Source organism: Durio zibethinus, chromosome 10 (genome assembly GCF_047325235.1).
Source record: "Durio zibethinus cultivar Kanyao isolate XHJ-2024 chromosome 10, ASM4732523v1, whole genome shotgun sequence".
NCBI classification, from domain to species: Eukaryota; Viridiplantae; Streptophyta; class Magnoliopsida; order Malvales; family Malvaceae; genus Durio; species Durio zibethinus.
The window spans coordinates 26,534,198-26,546,252 of NC_143171.1; the positions used below are offsets into that span (position 1 = coordinate 26,534,198).

The following is a 12,055-nucleotide window of genomic DNA, read 5'->3' on the forward strand; positions in this document are numbered from 1 at the left end:
ATTAAACTCATAGCAATCGAAAAACAAACATATTAAACTCATACATTCTTCTATCTTCAGATAATATAGATACATCTTCAAATATAATCTGTTAGTCAACGAGTTTGAAATGTGAATATCCTCTAGCTTATCCTACAAACTTTTCGTAGTTCTCTAAGTTAACACATTATACTTTGCTTTTGGGGCTAACATTAATCTAATAGTACTAACAATTTTCTTCTAAATTCTATTTCAATTACTGTCAGATATTTCTTCAGGCAAACTACCACTCTCTAATGTATAATCTAATCCTTATTATACTAATAGATTTTGAATCGTACTTTGCCATAACATAAAATTACATTTTTCATCAAATAAAAGATCTCAAACTTGGGCATAAACATACTAGACATATATTTTTCAGACATTTTGAAATATTTGCATTGTCTTTACGATCACGTGCAGCACCACACATACAAAAATAGATCAAATCTATTAATAAATAAATTTGTATAACTATGAGATTTTTTGTATGAGAAAAGTCACAAAAAACTTTTACTCAATGCTTAACTCAAAACTCAATTACACCATTTTAATAGCCTACTTAGCTATTCTCTTGATATCTAACTATCTGGGGTTACTAAACTAAAACTAAAATATCTTATTTATAAGGGCAAAACTTCTTATATCTTTACTAAACTCTTAAGGGATATAAGACAAATTCTCAACTCTTAAAACTTTACTAACTTTTGATGTGGGATTAAGAGATTCAAAGAAGACTTCAATAATATTTTGTAAAATTAATAAATTTTATACTCATTCATGTATTTTTTATAAAAATAATATTTTAAGAAATAAAACGTAAATTTAATAATATTTTAATACTTATCATGCATATAAATTTTTAAACCATATGTATATTTATATAAAATTGATCAAAATGTAAAACTTTATAAAGGTTTGTGACTTTAATTTTGTAATTAATTGACTTGCTATGAATATTTATATCAAATTGATCAAAATGTGAACTTTTACAATTTTATGTGACTTTAATTTTGTAGTTAATGGACTTGCTTCAACTACGAATCACTTTCTTTTGATTTGTCTAAGTTTAAAAAACTTTCTTTTGAGTGATTTAAATTTCATATAATAAATATTTTTTTAATTAAAATTTAATTTAATTAATTCATGCAATCATAATATCATATCTAATAAATTGACAGTTCAAATTTTAATATATGTAACTTTTTTTTTATCCTCGTATTTCATTACTTTTATAAAAAAATATAATTTAAAAAATTTTAACTAATTATATATCTTTAATTTTTTCCAACCTTTAATTTTTTTTAATATTTTCCCAAAAAATATTTTCTTGTGGTTTTCAGTAGCAATTGTACATTTTTGTACCAGCCCACAAAGAACACGTATATATACAAGACGTTTCCCATGTTTGTTGCTTAGGCAAAAAACATCACCTGGGCACTTGTTTCCTTCTCACTTGCCTTGAGAGACAACACTATTTTGGAGGCGAGCAAAGGAAAAAAAAAATTTGTTAGAAACGAAACAAAACAAGTTAAACCAATCCTCAGTGGTTTGAGAATCTCGGTGTTTGTTTTGTTTCTCAAATTTAGATATGGGTCATGAGAAGCATAAAACTGGTGCAGTCAGGAAAGGAAATGGGTCCATAAGGTCCATTTTCATGCATGCGGACGGTGTAGATATGTGGTTGATGACTCTTGGCTTCATCGGAGCCGTTGGTGATGGTTTTAGTACACCTCTTGTTTTGCTTGTTACCAGCAAGTTAATGAACAATCTTGGTGATGCTTCAGCTTTCACCGCAGATGTGTTCATTCGTAATATCAACAAGGTCTCTCTTTTTCTCTTTTTTCTCTTGCTTTCTAATTTTGGTTTTGTTTTTTTTTTAAATGCACGCATGCACAAACACACACATGCAAACGAACCTGACAGGCATGTCAACACAAGCAGAAAGGTAACAGATTTGGTTTTATGGGTGGCAGAATTCGGTGGCTCTGTTGTATTTGGCTTGTGGGTCATGGCTTGCTTGTTTTCTAGGTAGGTTTTTATATTCAATATTTTGTTTTTACAAGGACTAATTATTTGGAGCTAAATTATAATTATGAGTGAATTTATTTATACTCATTTTTCATTGAATTTTTTTTTCAGAGGGATATTGTTGGTCAAGAACAGGTGAGAGGCAAGCAACAAGAATGAGAGCCAGATATTTGAAAGCAGTCTTAAGACAAGATGTGGGATATTTTGATTTGCATGTTACCAGCACAGCTGAAGTCATCACAAGTGTTTCAAATGACAGTCTAGTAATCCAAGATGCTCTCAGTGAAAAGGTTTTAATTTGCAAATTTGATGAAATCTCATGATCAAAACACGTAGTTTTATTTATAAAAAAAAAAAAAGAAGAAGCTAATGGGATGTTATTTTATGCAGGTGCCAAATTTTCTGATGAATGTTTCAATATTTGTTGGGTGCTACATCGTAGCATTCATAATGCTATGGAGACTAGCAATAGTTGGATTTCCTTTTGCTGTTCTTTTGGTGATTCCTGGTTTAATGTATGGAAGAGGGCTGATAGGAATAGCTAGAAAGATAAGGGATGAATATAATAAGGCTGGTACAACAGCAGAACAGGCAATATCTTCTGTAAGAACAGTTTATTCCTTTGTTGGTGAAAGCAAGACTATTGCAGAATTCTCTGCAGCTTTACAAGGTTCTGTGAAGTTGGGGTTAAGGCAGGGTTTGGCTAAAGGTCTGGCAATTGGAAGCAATGGGGTGGTTTTTGCCACTTGGTCTTTCTTGTCTTATTATGGTAGCAGGATGGTCATGTACCATGAAGCTCGTGGAGGGACTGTTTTCATTGTTGGTGCAGCCATTGCCATGGGAGGCCTGTAAATTTCTTTAAACTTTTCTACATTGAATTATTTATGCTTTATAAAACAAACAAATTCAAACATATAGTAATTTTTATTGTTTTTGCTGATCATCAGGTCATTGGGGGCTAGTTTGTCCAACCTGAAGTACTTCTCTGAAGCATGTTCAGCTGGAGAACGCATAATGGAAGTGATAAAAAGAGTCCCCAAGATTGATTCAGACAATATGGAAGGTCAAATTTTGGACAAAGTTTCAGGAGCAGTCGAATTTAAGCATGTTGAATTTGCATATCCATCAAGGCCTGAAAGCATGATTTTCAAAGATTTTTGCCTCAACATTCCAGCTGGAAAGACTGTGGCATTAGTGGGTGGTAGTGGCTCGGGGAAATCCACAGTCATAGCACTACTGCAAAGGTTTTATGACCCACTAGGGGGAGAGATACTCCTTGACGGGATTGCAATAGATAAGTTGCAGCTCAAGTGGCTCAGGTCACAGTTGGGTTTGGTGAGTCAGGAGCCAGCACTTTTTGCTACTACCATAAAGGAAAACATACTTTTTGGCAAGGAAGATGCTAGCATGGAAGACGTTATTGAAGCTGCCAAAGCCTCAAATGCCCACAATTTCATATGCCAATTGCCACAGGGTTATGACACGCAGGTTAGTCCTTGTCTTTTAGCAGGACATCCACAAAAACAAAAGTATATTTCAGCATCATTAGTTTCATTCTTAAATTAAGCAAAAAAACACTTCTTAGACCATTGAAATTTCAAACAATAATTTGAAACATATGCTTCTTAGAAATGTCTGATCACCTTTCTTCCTCAGCTGGACCAAAGTCTACGGCTCATCAGCATCTTCCTACTCATATTTCAACACGATGTTTTGTTTTCATTATGCGAATGATATATGATAGCGTTGTAAATTCTTCAAGAGTAATGATAGGAATGAGTCTATTTCAAGTCACAATGTGATGCACTCTGTTTTTTTACTGTTCATATTTTGTATTTTATTCTTTTATCTAGTTATTGAATAGTAATCTGGTCTCCCAACGAGCCTAGCCCTTCACTGAGTTGCAATTTCTTCCCCTCTCCTTAAAATGAGTGCCCCATATTACTTTCTTCTTATACAAATAATTCTGTTGCATACCATTGTTCTAGAACATAATAAAGATTTGTGGGTCTTCCTTTATAAGTTCATATCAATATATCAATTTCTTTTGTTGCAGAGAGTTTTATGCATTAAAAAAATAAACAGATTTTTGTCCTGTGATCAAATGTTTAAGCTATTGTTTTCAATGACTCTGAACATGCTAAAGAGTAAAATTATTTTGAATAGGTTGGTGAAAGAGGGGTTCAAATGTCTGGTGGACAAAAGCAACGAATTGCTATAGCCAGAGCAATAATAAAAGCACCGCAAATCCTTCTCTTAGATGAGGCAACAAGTGCACTAGACTCGGAATCTGAACGAGTTGTACAAGAAGCAATAGACCAAGCTGCCATTGGCCGCACCACCATAATAATCGCCCACCGCCTCTCCACCATTCGCAATGCTGACCTTATAGCAGTTGTCCAAAATGGCCAGGTTATAGAAACCGGATCACATGATGAGTTGATAGAAAATGAAAATGGTCACTATACTTCATTAGTCCACTTTCAGCAAACAGAGAAAGAAAAGACCCCTGAAGAAGCTAACTCAAGTTTATCTACTTATGCTTCATATTCAATCTCAAAAATGGATATTAACAGCACAAGTAGTCGTAGACTTTCATTGGTTAGTCGGTCTAGTTCCGCCAATTCATTTTCTCAAAACCATGCTTCACTGGCTGGAGAATCTCTAGTGGAAGATAAAAAAAAATCGCCAGTGCCATCTTTTAGAAGATTGCTGGCATTGAACTTACCAGAATGGAAACAAGGAATATTGGGGTGTTTAAGTGCAATTCTATTTGGTGCAGTTCAACCTGTTTATGCATTCTCACTAGGATCTATGGTATCAGTGTATTTTTTGACTGATCATGAAGAGATTAAGGAGAAGACTAAGATCTTTGCCTTATGCTTTCTTGGGTTGTCAGTGTTTTCATTGCTGATTAATGTCAGTCAGCATTATAATTTTGCGTACATGGGAGAGTACTTGACAAAGAGGATTAGAGAGAGGATGCTTTCAAAGATACTCACTTTTGAAGTAGGCTGGTTTGATCAAGATGAGAATTCAAGTGGAGCTATCTGCTCTAGACTTTCAAAGGATGCCAATGTGGTATGTATTTTCTTATTCTAATCTGTTACAAGTAATCTTGCTTATCCAATAAATTTTCAAGTCTTGAAATAATCAGCACCAGTTTGCCATCCCCGGTTGATAACTAAAAAGAGATGGAAAGTTTATGCATTTTTTTGTATTCAGGTCTGCTCTATTGCTTAATTACATGGAACAATAATATCTGCTAAGTTTTGATTAGGTTGAATTTTCCAACTTGTGACAATGGTTTTGGAGGTTTGAAGGGGGATCAATAATATATAATTATCATCTATGAGTTAAGAAGACAATAAGCCAATAATCTGAGCTGAACCAGATTGAGGTTCTAATTGTTTTGTTTGTTCTGGTAGGTGAGATCTTTGGTTGGTGACAGAATGGCTCTAATTGTGCAAACCATTTCAGCAGTAACCATAGCTTGCACCATGGGGCTGGTCATAGCTTGGAGGCTTGCGCTTGTCATGATAGCTGTCCAACCCATCATCATTGTTTGTTTCTACACTAGACGTGTCTTGCTTAAAAGCATGTCTCAAAAGGCTATCAAAGCCCAAGATGAAAGCAGCAAGCTGGCTGCAGAGGCAGTTTCCAACCTCCGAACCATAACTGCCTTCTCATCCCAAGACAGAATCCTGAAAATGCTCGAAAAAGCCCAAGAAGGACCACAAAGAGAGAGCATTCGCCAATCATGGTTTGCTGGTATTGGACTTGGCACATCTCAAAGCCTAACAACTTGTACTTGGGCCTTAGACTTTTGGTATGGTGGTAAACTCATCTCTCAAGGCTACATCACTGCAAAGGCTTTGTTTGAGACCTTCATGATCTTAATAAGCACAGGCCGAGTAATAGCTGATGCAGGAAGCATGACTTCCGATCTTGCAAAGGGTGCGGATGCAGTTGGTTCAGTCTTTGCTGTATTGGACCGATACACGAGTATTGAGCCCGAAGATCCTGACGGTTACAAGCCCGAAAAGATAACGGGCCATGTTGAACTTCGTGACGTAGACTTTGCATACCCAGCCCGGCCCAATGTTATGATCTTTAGAGGATTCTCACTCAAAATTGAAGCAGGTAAATCAACTGCATTGGTTGGACAAAGTGGGTCTGGTAAGTCAACCATCATTGGATTAATTGAGAGATTCTATGATCCTCTTGAGGGAGTAGTGAAAATTGATGGTAAAGATATAAGGTCATACCACCTAAGGTCACTAAGGAAACACATTGCACTTGTTAGCCAAGAGCCCACATTATTTGCTGGAACAATCAGGGAAAACATTGCATATGGAGCATCTGATAAGGTCGATGAAGCAGAGATCATTGAGGCAGCCAGAGTAGCCAATGCACATGAATTTATTTCAGGAATAAAAGATGGGTATGAGACATGGTGTGGAGACAGGGGAGTGCAGCTATCTGGGGGCCAAAAGCAACGCATTGCAATAGCCAGGGCCATACTGAAAAATCCTGCAATTTTGCTTTTAGATGAGGCCACAAGTGCACTTGACAGCCAATCTGAGAAAGCAGTGCAAGAAGCACTTGAGAGAGTGATGGTAGGGAGAACCAGTGTGGTTGTGGCACATAGGTTGAGCACCATTCAAAACTGTGACCAAATTGCTGTGTTGGATAAAGGCAAGGTGGTGGAGAAAGGGACCCATCATTCTTTGTTGTCCAAGGGACCCACAGGAGCTTACTTCTCATTGGTCAGCCTCCAAACTAGACCTCCCAACAACACAACTCACACAATCAACTAAAACTACTCAAGGTTAGATTAGGCTTTTTTTATAGTAACCATCCAAATTTTGATGGTGAAAGGCCTAACTTATTTACAACATTATCTCCCAACTTTTCCTTTTCTTCCCTCCCTTTTGTACATCTTCAGTGAAGATACTGAAAGGGAGATGGCAATCCCTGTACTATGAGCTTTGATTTTTCAAATGTAATAATAAAAGCTTACTTTTATGCGTAAAAGTGTTTAAAAATACCACAAAAGTAATATATTAGCATGCTTTGCCAACAAATGGTGACATGTGTTGATTTACTTGTTTCTAGATTTTATTACATGTATCCATGCATTCCCTTGTTGATTTACTTCAATTATTTCAAAGGCACCACATGAGGAGGAATTACTTTTTCCTATGGTTATTTATTAGTTATCAGGCTTCGATTTAATAATAAAATGATGTGATGATGTTGTTGGAATCCTTTTTTATAGACTATCCAAATGAAACAATAGTCAAAATGAATCAGAATATAGTAATCAAATTTTCTTCCAACCCAAATAAGAACTTATCAACATCATTAGAATACCCAACTTAAGTTTTGTGTTTGAACCAGGACAACAGCTTGACATGGACAGAATCATTAAGAATTGTAATTATAGAATTTTCTTTTTCCAAAGTAAAAATAGCTTCAAGTTGTTAACAAGTACAAATATGTTAGCTAACAAATATAAATCATATAGCAATATAAAAAAAGGAAAGATGACCCTGAGTAAAAATGAAATGAAACTATATTACAATAATTCAGTGTCACCAACAGCCATTTCCAATAGAAGAACAATCCAAGGCATTGTCAATTTGACATGCTTTATTTTCAATTATTTTGGTCTTCTTATTTTGAAAAGAACATGTATTTTTACTATTTCAATATTGAAGGATAATCTAATAATATAAAAACAAGCTCATATATCAAAAATAGTGCGAAAGGTTTAATTAATTTGCGGAAATTTTTTTGTAAAAATGTTGCGAAAGCAATGCAACTTAATTCACTAGTCAGGGACAAGATCACTCATTTGAAAATTACCCTCTATCCATAACATAAGTCCTTAAACACTGAAACATAAGATTTTTTGGAGAGTTTACTTCTTTATTCTGATCTCTCTTGTTCTTTACATAACTCGTCACATAATCTCACATGAACAAGACTTATCTTATTCTTGATTTGGATGAACATAGTCATATTTTTGTTTCTCATCATGGCCGAACTCCTTGTCTCATTGAGAGAAGAAAAGATCACGACATATTCATGTTTCGAGAACAATTTTTTCATGCTTTTCTCATATAATCGATTGACATTTTTCATGAAGAAGAGAAGGGCTTGAGGTTTTTGTACATTTTAGTTAAAAGACAATAAGTGTAGTCATTTTGTTTTAAATAAAAAAACCCCTCATAACTATCTTTGATAGTTACTTATCACATAGGCCACTCATAAATACCTTTGATAGTTATTTATCACATAGGATTTTGCTCACCCATCATGGGTGGCAATTTCCTACAAACATAATAAAACTCCTATAGCCATGGACTAGAATAGTAATTCCTTCTCTCTTTATTTGTTTCTTCTTGGAGCTGAAGAAAGCATTTCTCAGCTTGAGAATATTACTATGCTGTTGTCTTTTTTCTTTCTTAAAAAAAAGGATCAAAATAGAGGAATCAGAGTGGAGAAGAAGATAAGAAAGGTTCTATATTATCCATTTTCATGCATGCAGATGGTGCAGATTTGTGCTTGATGGCAATAGGATTACTTGTTGCTGTTGGCAATGGATTTGTTGCATCTTACATATATATTTGGCCAGTCGTTTGATGAACAATGTTGGTGGTACATCAGCTTTAGCCTCAAATACCTTCATGCATAACATCAACAAGTTCCCCAGTAGCATTTATATTTGCTGTACTATTAGCATTAATATTTAGTTTTAATTAAGAACTAACGAATGAATAAAGTATAAAATCTGTAAATTGATAGTGCATCAAATATAAAGTAGTCTTTCTTTTATCTTGAAGTTATGAAAAAACAGAAGCATGAATGCGTAACTATGTTGTTGTATGTCAACTGTGTTTGATTTGATGGATTAAAAGGTTGTTATGGCTGTGATGTATGTAACTTATGGGGTATTTGTTGTAGCCTTCCTAGGTGGGTTTGTGATGGTAATCATTTCTTATCTATTTCTTTCTTTTGAAGTTAATTGTTTACTTAATTATTGTTTACAAGAATTAAATGATGCTAAACTTTTCCCTTTTTTAATAAATTTGTAAAGGGATATTGTTGGACAAGAACAAGTGAGAGATAAGCCACAAGAATGAGAAACAAATATTTGAAAGCAGTATTAAGACAAGAAATAGGTTACTTTGATTTGAATGTCACTAGCATATTTGAGGTAATCATAAGAGTTTCCAATGACGCTCTTATCATTCAAGGGGGTTATAAGTGAAAAGGTCATCAAATCAATAACCATTACCATATTGGTGTTAATTTCAAGCTAATATATAGCCATGGTGTTTATGTTAATTTGTTTCAAGAATACCTCATTAGCTGCATTATGCAGACATAGGCTGCTAATGTATGATGAATAATTAAATGTGTGTTAGTGGTTTATGGAAGTTAGATGTTTATTAGTGGTTTATGGAAGTTAGATGTTTATTAGTGGTTTATGGAAGTTAGGTGTGTGTTAGTGATTTTTATTTATGGCTTGTAAATATAAAGATTGTGCCTTGTGACTAGCAGTTATTTTAGTTTTAGGTTAAAATCCTTTTGTATTTAAGGATGTTGCATCAAATGAAGAAGTGAAATAACATTTCAGTTTCATATTCTCATTGTTCATTTTCACAAATGTTTTGTCCTAAAAAAAAACCAACAAAGTTGGTATCAGAGCCAAGCTTCTTGAGGGGTTTTTATTTATGGCTTGTAAATAGGAAGATTGTGCCTTGTGACTAGCAGTTATTTTAGTTTTAGGTTAAAATCCTTTTGTATTTAAGGATGTTGCATTAAATGAAGAAGTGAGATAACATTTTCAATTTCATATTCTCATTGTTCATTTTCACAAGTGTTTTGTCCTAAAAAAAAACCAACAAAGTTGGTATCAGAGCCAAGCTTCTTGAGGGATCTGTGAGTTGAGTGAACAAAAAAAAATATTTCAAACAAAAATCTTTTGTACAAACATAGCAACACACAAAACCCTTAGTCTAATAGAGTCAGATAAGGCATTCTTTGTTGAACCACCAGTCTTTGATGGTGACAACTATTAAGCCTGGGCTGTTAGAATGACAGTACATTTAGATGCTTTGGACCTGTGAGAAGCAGTGGAGGATGACTATAAAGTTTTTACACTACTTGCTAATCCAACAGTTGCTCAACTCAAGAATCATAAGAAGAAAAGAATCAAAAAGTCAAAAGCAAAAGCTTGCTTATATTCTGCTATTTCAAGCACAATATTCACTAGAATCATGAACCTACAATCAGCCAAAAAAATCTGAGAGTATCTCAAGAAGGAATACCAAAGCAATGAAAGGACAAAGAATATGCAAGTGCTGAATTTGATCCGAGAATTTGAGATACAAAGAATGAAAGAGTCAGAATCTATCAAAGAGTACTCTGACAAACTACTTAGTATTGTGAACAAGGTGAGACTATTTGGTAAGAATTTTTGTTATGGAAAAATTATGCAAAAAATTTTGGTTACATTACCTGAGAAATATGAAGCTAAAATCTCTTCTTTAGAAGAGTCAAAGGGTCTCTTAAGTATTTTTTTAGCAGAGTTGGTGAATGCATTGCAGGCACAAGAACAAATAATGATGATGAAACAAGAGAATTCTATGGAATGTGCTTTTTAAGCAAAGGCACATAAGTCAAAAAGAGGCAAAGAAAAAAAGAATAATAGGAAGCAGAACAACAATAAACCTAGCAATAATGTAGGCAACAATAAAAGCAATGATGGAACTTATCCACCTTGTCACACTACAAGAAGACCAATCATCTGTAGAAGAAATACTGGTGGAGACTAGATATTCAATATAAAAAATATGGTCAGATTGGGCATATGAAAAAGATTTGCAAGTCACATAAGCATGGAGAGGAAATAAATGTCGCTACTGAACAATATTAGGAGGAGCAGTTGTCTGTTGCAACATGCTTTGCAACAAATAGCAGTTCTAGTGACTCTTGGCTTATTGATAGTGGTTGTACAAACCACATGATAAATGATCAAAAACTTTTTAAAAAACTTGATAAAACTGACACTTCTAAAGTCAAGATTGGAAATGGTGAATACATCGTAATCAAGGGTAAAGGAACAATGGTCACAGAGAGCTTAACAGGTTTGAAATGCATTGCTGATGTTTTATATGTGCCTGATATTTATCAAAACCTACTTAGTGTTAGACAACTGCTTAAGAAAGGTTTCAAAATATTATTCGAAGACATATGTTGTAAGATCAAAGATGCAAGAAGCATATATACATTTAAGATAAAAATGAGAGGAAAAAGCTTCACTCTGAATCTAATGGAGAAAGAGCATGTAGCCTTTCCATTTAACACAAGCAATGCAAATTATGGCACATGAGGCTTGGACATTTCCATCATGCTGAATTTTTTTATATACAAAAGTACGATTTGGTGAAAGGAGTACCATTATTGGAAGAGAAGATGGTAGATTATGAGGCTTGTCAATATGACAAACAAGTCAGAAGTCTCTTTCCTCAAATTGCATGGAAAGCAAAACATAAGCTTCAATTGGTTCACATAGATGTAGGAGGACCTAAAAAAAAATATCATCTTTAAATGACAATAAGTATTATATTGTTTTTATTGATAATTATACTAGATTCTGCTGGATTTATTTTCTTAAATTCAAATCTAAGGTTGCTGGTGTATTTTAAAAATTTAAAGTATGAGTGAAGAATCAAAATGGTTGCAGAATACAGGTAATAAGGTCAGATAATATGAAGGAATATGTTTTTGATAAGTTTAACAAATTTTATGAAGAAACTAGTATTGAGCACCAACTTACGGCACCCTATACTCCACAACAAAATGAAGTAAGTGAAAGGAAAAATAGAACCATAAATGAAGATGACAAGGTGTATGCTATATGAAAAAGAGCTACCAAAAAAATTATGGGCAGAAGTTGCAAATACAACAGTCTTTCTACTAAACCAAC

At 34.1% G+C, this 12,055-nt stretch overlaps 1 protein-coding gene across 1 annotated transcript; it reads left to right on the forward strand.

The window, feature by feature from the left end:
* The first annotated feature begins 1,438 nt into the window (after positions 1–1,438).
* LOC111293091 (ABC transporter B family member 15-like) lies at positions 1,439–7,139 on the forward strand. The gene is made up of 7 exons (XM_022885815.2): positions 1,439–1,846; positions 1,998–2,052; positions 2,164–2,342; positions 2,443–2,900; positions 3,000–3,540; positions 4,219–5,133; positions 5,481–7,139. The coding sequence occupies exons 1-7, from the start codon at positions 1,613–1,615 to the stop codon at positions 6,870–6,872; spliced, it is 3,774 nt and encodes a 1,257-aa protein (XP_022741550.2). The 5' UTR covers positions 1,439–1,612; the 3' UTR covers positions 6,873–7,139.
* Positions 7,140–12,055: the final 4,916 nt, after the last annotated feature.

Bases quoted from the DNA above. Each gene is read 5' to 3' on its own strand.
- LOC111293091 (XM_022885815.2), top strand. From the start codon at position 1,613: ATGGGTCATGAGAAGCATAAAACTGGTGCAGTCAGGAAAGGAAATGGG. The intron at 2,053-2,163 runs GTAGGTTTTTAT...TTTTTTTTTCAG, and splicing joins ATGGCTTGCTTGTTTTCTAG to AGGGATATTGTTGGTCAAGA. The intron at 2,343-2,442 runs GTTTTAATTTGC...TATTTTATGCAG, and splicing joins AAGATGCTCTCAGTGAAAAG to GTGCCAAATTTTCTGATGAA.